General features: G+C 40.7%; 1 protein-coding gene across 1 annotated transcript; it reads left to right on the top strand.

Annotated features, from left to right (window-relative positions):
- Positions 1–493: 493 nt before the first annotated feature.
- On the top strand, positions 494–7,272 carry jdp2a (Jun dimerization protein 2a). Its single transcript, XM_052087090.1, has 4 exons — positions 494–657; positions 3,026–3,243; positions 4,178–4,282; positions 6,325–7,272. The coding sequence occupies exons 1-4, from the start codon at positions 543–545 to the stop codon at positions 6,511–6,513; spliced, it is 627 nt and encodes a 208-aa protein (XP_051943050.1). The 5' UTR covers positions 494–542; the 3' UTR covers positions 6,514–7,272.
- The last annotated feature ends 527 nt before the right edge of the window (positions 7,273–7,799 follow it).

Here is a 7,799-nt window from a genome sequence, read left to right on the forward strand (position 1 = left end):
GTTTAATTTGCTTCTACTGAGGGTACTTCGCTGTACTAGACACTGGGAGTGACAGTATAATAATGGGACATGGCAAGTAGCTATGTGCACCCCCCAAGTTGTCTTTACATTATTTCTGTCTTCTTGATTTCACACTTGCAAAAGTAATCACAATACACCTCAGTAAAAGTACAGATATTTGTCTGGAAAAAAAACGTTTTTTTAACCTTAAAAGTAGACTCTGAAATTAACATTACACTACAACTACAATAGTAAAAAATAATTTATGTTTACTGTCAATTCTATGCGATACCCGTTTTTTTTTTAAAGATATACTGAAAGATATAACGAGTCATTGGACAAACTAACTTGGCAGAAACAAACACAAGTACACATTATACTTAAATAATAGGTACAGTTAACGCAATATTTTCCATCGTTGAGTACTGTGGTGTAGGCTCCTCGGTGGTTGATTGGAGGAGGAGTGTGAGATTTTTGTTTTTTTTTACATCCCTGTTGCTGACATCGGCCTCCTCATTTCCGCATTCCCGAATCCTCCCCAGATGGGGATCACGTTTAGAGTCGGGCTGATGCAACGGTTTCCTCTTTATAAAATCTACACTCGACCCACGGCCGACCAGAAGAAAGGACATTTGATCCAACTGGGCTCTAAGTCAGGTTAGTGAACATGGTGGAAGGACTAGTTTGTTTAAAAAAGTGCTCTCTCAGCTCGCATTCGGTTGAACCTCTGTTGTAGGCTGCCATTATTATTCTCGTCATTTCAAATATCGAGCGGTGGTTCATCGCCCCACGAACATCTCGTGTATTTTTACACCCAAACATACCATTCGTGTTGGACCCTTGCACTGATTTTTTTAACGTACAGGGTTGACTTTGCAACATTTGATCGGTGCTGCTGTCCTCTTACGAAAAGACAGCGTTGCGTAAAATCACGAAGACCGCATTCAAGGGCTAAAAAAGAAAGAAAAAGAAAACTTCCGCTTTCAACTAGTCCAATAAGAACTTGGCTCCAGACAGTCCGTGGTCCACTTTTGGCCCACGTGAGAGTATCACCTCCCATGACAGCCTATTCAAGTGATTGAACTACAATAACGTCAGTGTAAACTCAAGTAAGACTACAACTACATTTGCTTGCCGGGTTTGTTGTGTCTTAGCAGAGATGGAGTGTTGAGTCATTGTGGCTTGGACTCGAGTTGACTCGAGTCGCACTTTTGATGACCTGAGACATGATGACTTAACAGACTGAGCCTTCTCTTCATTTTCTATGTTCAGTTTAAAGATAAATTGTATTAGCACACAACACACGGCAACTGGTAAAAAGGAACTTGCTTATTGAGTGGAGTTGAAGAGTCATACTACAGTATATTTTTGGGGGGCAAGTTGAAGTTGTGTAAAACAAGTTTTGGTTGACAGATATTCAACTACATTGTAATTATTGTAATATGTGTTGAATTGGAGTGATTTATCAAAAGAGTTGTTATACATACTGTACATAAATTAGATCTTATTTGGGCAAAATGACTTCGGTCTTGCTTGAGGTTTGAAGATTACGACTTGAGAATTAAGACTTACACATGTGTGACTTGATTCCATCTCTGCTACTTGGCAGAGGTGGTAAAAGTAATCACATTCTGTACTCAAGTGTACTCGAAGTACAGAAGCTTAGATGCTTGTTTACAGACCGGATGTGTGGCTACAGAGTGAGGCAGCTACACCTCTTCCCTTCTAATACGTTATGGGTTGGAAACCCTAAAAATCACCTTTCATATTCTATAATGTTGTGTTGTTGTTTTTTTCCCAGAAGAATACATTTCCATACAACAATTTAAAAACAAAAGTGTAAGAATGGTAGTTTGCATAGTCCTTTGGTTTCTGTTAATTCTCCTCTTTTAGTATGATGTATGTACAGACTGAAACCAAAGAGAAACAAATAGCACTTTATACATACTTCTGCCCACACATCTATTAGGAAAATTTACATGGATAGTTTTGAGCAGAAGTAATGCTTGTCTTTATCAGGATCACAGGTGAAATAACCCTAACCCAGAATTGTAGTTTCTTTTTCAGAAAGTAATTTGCCGAAAATGTAAAGGCTACAGAACTAAAACTTTCAAGTTACAAAAAAAAAATGTCTGTAGATAACAAGCTATTTCTCAGCTTTTTTTGTCATGCTAAGGTTACCTACTTTGTATTCCCGAGCCGCTGACCTTAGATGCTCTTTCTTGGGGGCATCATGTGGTCTTGGAATTTCCTGTGCCTTTGCCACTTTATTGTGCTCATACTTACCTTTCTTTCCCATTGTCTATGGATATATAGAAATATCCGCTTTCTGCAGAAAACACTCTGTTGGGAAATGGTGCAACATGATCTGCTTTGCGCAAACACACTACTGCAAGTGTCATCGCTTGTATTTTATTCATTTCTTTACATGTTACAAAATAAGATAAGATAACCTTTATTTGTCCCAAAAGGGAAATTTGCAGTCTACAGCAGCAGAATTTGGGGCGGAGGGTGGTAGAAAAGAAAAAACAAAGTGTTGCATGCTAAAGTAAATGTTTCAGAAAAGGAACCGTACACAGTATAGAATGCAATATAAATATTATATATAGATATACTGTAGATATGAGCATATATGCAACTCCATATATGCAGCATAAGATGACTGTGTTTTTTACAAAACAACAGCCTGTTACAAAAGGACACAGCAGAATAATTTGGACTGCCATGTTCCGCTCCCCTGACATGAAGTCCAGAAAGATAATCAATAAACATTTCTTGGTAGAAGCTATCTTTAGTTCTCCTTGGAGTCAAGCATAAGGAATTTGTTGACATCCGCTTGGTCATTTGTCGAGCAATTGACATAACTTCTTGGAATTGGTAAATTGCATTTGTTCCAGGAAAAAAAAAAGCTAAAGAAATAACAGCATATTCGAAGAAACAGAGTGCTAATTCATAAGACCAATTTGATGCAATGTTATGGAATGAAGCAACCTCTGAGTATGTCTGCCATTGTGCGTCTCCCTAGCTGTGGCCACGGCCGAGTGTGATAACATGCCAGGACAAATTCCGGATCCTTCGGTGACAGCAGGTTCCCTGCCCAGTCTGGGCCCTCTGGCCGGCATTTCGGCCACCACGCTGACCGACACGTTCAAGTTTGGTGAGCTCCATGAGTTCAAGGCGATGCTGTCGCCCCTGCACTTCATCGGCGGCCTGGGAAAGAGGCCTCTTGTCATCAAAACAGAGGTACTGTGTGTCCACGAGAGAATAACACTTAACACCGAACACTTTTTACAAAATGCTGGAACAAAAAAAAACATATTAAATCGAAGAATCTGTTTTCATTTGACGAATTGAATCGAATCGTTCCGGTTTCAAATCATTGCCTCCTTGAATCATATCGCACCCCAATATAAATATTGACGCCTCTTTTGAGAGATGCACATCAGATGATTTGACGTTTCTGATGATTTGTTGTTTCTTTGAATTTAATGACCTAGGAGAGTGTCTACTGGTTAGCATGTGTGTGTGCATTTCAGTAGAAGGTTGTTTAAGTGCTTAAATTATTTGTGTCACGGTGATCAACTGGTTAGCACGTCCGACACACAGTGCACAGCTCCAGGGTTCGATTCCGGGCTTCAGCCTTCCTGAGTGGAGTTTGCATGTTTTCCTTGTGCCTGCGTGGGTTTTCTCCGGGTCCTCTGGTTTCCTCCCACATTCCAAACACATGCATAGCAGGTTAATGAAACACTCCAAATTGCCCCGAGGTGTGAGTGTGAGCGCATTGTTCGTCTATGTGTGCCCTGCCATTGGCTTTCAACCAGTTCAGGGTGTACACCGTCTACTGCTCAAAGACGGCTGGGATAGGCTCCAGCGCACCTGTAAGGATGTAAGGGTTCGGATAATGGATGGGTGGAGTTAATTTATTTCAGGAGGTTTATTGAAAAAAAAAGTACCTGTTCTGGACACATCTAGACTGATTTTGTATTATAATGCACAAAACCTTCGAAGGACTATTACTTTTGTACCCTTTATAATACTAATAACAGTAGATTCAGGAACTTTGAGCTTAAAAGGGACCGTATATTGCAAAGCTTTTGACGCGTAATGTTATTCCAATGTGCACTTACAGAAGGAAAATGTTGTCCCCAACATTTGTGCATACCCTTTCTCTTTTTAGAGGGATGACGAGGACGATAGAAGGAAACGAAGGCGAGAGAAAAACAAGGTGGCTGCAGCACGATGTCGAAACAAGAAGAAAGAGAGGACGGATTATCTACAAAAGGTGGCATCTTTTTTTTAATTTTTTATTCAGTCTTCCGTCCTTATCCTCAGCCTGCCCCTTGGAGCCCTTTTCATAACGTTTGCACCAATTGGCACCAGTGTATTTCTGGGTGGCGAAAATTGATTGACTCCAGTTCATTCATTCATTCATTCATCTTCTTAACCGCTTGATCCTCACTGGGGTCGCGGGGGGTGCTGGAGCCTATCCCAGCTGTCTCCGGGCAGTAGGCGGGGGACACCCTGAATAGGTTGCCAGCCAATCGCAAGGCACACAGAGACGAACAACCATTCGCACTCACACTCACACCTAGGGACAATTTAGAGTGTTCAATCAGCCTGCCATGCATATTTTTGGAATGTGGGAGGAAACCGGAGCACCCGGAGAAAACCCACGCAGGGGAGAACATGCAAACTCCACACAGGGAGGCAGGAGCTGGAATCGAACCCGGTACCTCTGCACTGTGAAGCCAACGTGCTAACCACTGGACTACCGGGCCGCGACTCCAGTTCATTTAAACTGAAATTGATGACAAAAGGTTCCTGTTTGAATAAACTGAGTAGATGTTGTAGATACACTCTCAGATGAACGTTACTGTCAAACTAAACATAAAACTGAGAATTCCCGCTCGTGTATATAAAACAACCATATAACATCCGCTACCTTAATGCTAACACGCAATGGGAAACTCTCCAGGCACACGGGCTAAAAATTAACACCCGTTCAGTGGTGTTTTTAACCTTTTAGATAACGGGACACTGAACTGGACACTGATCACAAAGGGTGCTGCCACATATAACATAACAATATTCAGATGCCTATATTCTTTATCCTCTGCAAATATCATTTAATATTACTGCGATAATGAGAGACTAAGAGCAGGGCTGATTCTCCGGTACAGCTGTTTTATCCGTACGGCCACTGCTGTATACAAACAGAGCCTGGCCAATGTGCTCGACAGTCCCCATCCATCAGTCCAGCCTGCGTGAAGCACGCCATGCAACAATACACGCATGCTGCCTTACCCGGTGCGCGTTTCTTTCCTATTCTTTATATCGGCAGAATTTCCTCATAAAAATTGTTCTACATATTTGGAAGGCGATCTTGCCACTGGTTTACTTATTTTTCCGATGTAAACAAATGGGCCGGGGCTGAGGGGTCATAAAGGGCGGTGGACAGCCATACTGGGAGAAGATTGATGGCCACGTGTGTTTCAAGTATTATTTTATTCAGGAAGACCTTGAACGAATAGCGAATTTTGATAGTATTCTTTTGAGTGACCCTACAAGAAGTAAATTACTGATACAATCACTTTACAAAGAAAATAGATATTGAACAGCACTTTCCTTGCACTGATCTGAGAAACGTGTTCCTGTGCGGAAGGGACCGACACAGTTGAGTGTGCTGGTCATAAATTTAAAATATACCTTATCTGCTCAGACCATTGTTTTCAATATTGCCAAAATGACTTTGAAGGAATCTGTTTGAAGAATTGGAATGCAGGACGCTCAAGATTCATAACTTTATTAGCTTTGTCCACACCTTTTATGAAATGGCTCCAATAATAGTTTTTGATACGTGGGCAAACATAAAAAGCATCGCACGAGGGGGTTATGTGTTGCCCAATGGACAGTTGAAAGAAAATATGTTGTAGCTAAACTAACTCCTATGCCTTGTCTAATTATTTTTATTAATTGTTTCTTACTTACATCAGCGAGACTAAACTTAAAGATAGGAAATGTGATTCGGTTTCCAACCATCCTGGTGATGCACTCTCAGCCCATAGGCATGCAGGGAAATCGTTGGAGCTTCACACCTTTGCTGCCTCGCTTGTAACATTCTAGTATTTGTTCAGTGTCCTGTTGATATGCAAATGACTCATTTGGAAGCAATTTACCCTATGTAACATCTTTATGATTGTCACTTCACACATTTTAGCCAGAAAAATAGGCTAAAATTCTAAAGTTCACCAGTCACTCTGTTTTGGTCTCCTCATGACCTGCCACTCTGACCCTTAATAACTTCCTGTCTTTCTTCTCCCACAGGAGTCGGAAAGATTAGCGATGTTAAACTCGGGCCTGAAAGCCCAGATCGAGGAGCTGAAAATTGAACGCCAGCAGTTGATCCACATGCTTAACCGCCATCGCCCCACCTGCATCGTCCGGACGGACAGCGTCCAGACGCCCGAGAGCGAGGTCAACCCGCTGCTGCAGCAGCAGCTGGAGACCGAGTGAAGTCGCACTGATGTTCTGCAGTTACACGAGACAACGACCAGCACTTGGCTATAAGCCGTAAGATGGTGAAGAAGCAGCTGAACCGACAGGATGTTGCGCCACAAGATGTGAATTAGTCACGAGTGTGGGACTTAAAACAAACTATTGTTTAAACTCTCTCCTTTGTTACTTTGTTACCCGAGCCCTGGGCATCTGTGGTGTTATTTTTGGTCGGCAGAAAGTGACAAAATGGTCACCCCCTGAGAAGGATTTAAAACTGGTGAATTTTGCTGGTTAATTCATATTCTACAAACACAATATTAATCAGGATGCAATGTTTAGACTAGTGGGGGCGCATAGGACATATTGTCAAAGAAAACATTTGAGTAGACGTACCCTTTAGCGCCATGCATTTAGTAGCTTGTCTTGTCCGTAATCTCTCTCCCATATTTTGACGCAGGCGTCATTTATTCATGTATTTTACATATTAAATATGTACTGTTGACATTGTATCGTATATAGACTATGTTACCAACATTTTGTATGTATAATTTTGTACTTTTTTATGATAATGAAGTGAAATGCAATTTGTATCGTTTCAAGAAATACTTCTTTTTTTTTTAATGGTCGTTTATTCTGCTTGGTAAATGTAGTGGTCTCTCTGTGACAGACACTTACATCGAGTGACTGGATAGAGGAAGACCCAACCACCCAGACTCACTATTCTTATTTTTAAGAATAAAATGACACATATTGTTGCACATCAGTTTAAAAACAAAACGCTGTCATCATGTCATTAAACATGTATACTACTGGCAAGAATGTAATGGTATTCGTGCTGAAAATTTGAATAATGCGTTTAACAGTATATTAAGACTGGGCGAATTTTGTTGCCAAAACAACACATTAGATTTTTAAAACGGACAGATGGGGCAGTTATTTGGTAAATGAGCTTAAAATATGATCATAGATCTTTAAAATTTTTAATTTTATAAATATTTTGTTCTTGTGACATAGCTGATTAGAAATAATGTAATTATAATTAATGAACCATAAAAAAATACAGTATTTTTATGTGCAAAAAATGCATTTTGCACCTGGCATTTTTTTCTGCAAAGGCATGTCATATTTTACGTTTTGTTTACAGACGTTCATGCTTTCGCTTCTAATGCCAATTGTAGGCGTTTTGTCAAAGGGGTTGTTTTTCTGCATTGCACTAAGTTGACCACCAGGTGGAGCAACAACCATGTGTTTCTCAAGCACGAGGGGATGCCTGTTGGGATGCGTGTGATCTTAAACTCTCCTGC

The sequence above is a fragment of the Hippocampus zosterae genome, chromosome 14, assembly GCF_025434085.1.
Source record: "Hippocampus zosterae strain Florida chromosome 14, ASM2543408v3, whole genome shotgun sequence".
NCBI classification, from domain to species: Eukaryota; Metazoa; Chordata; class Actinopteri; order Syngnathiformes; family Syngnathidae; genus Hippocampus; species Hippocampus zosterae.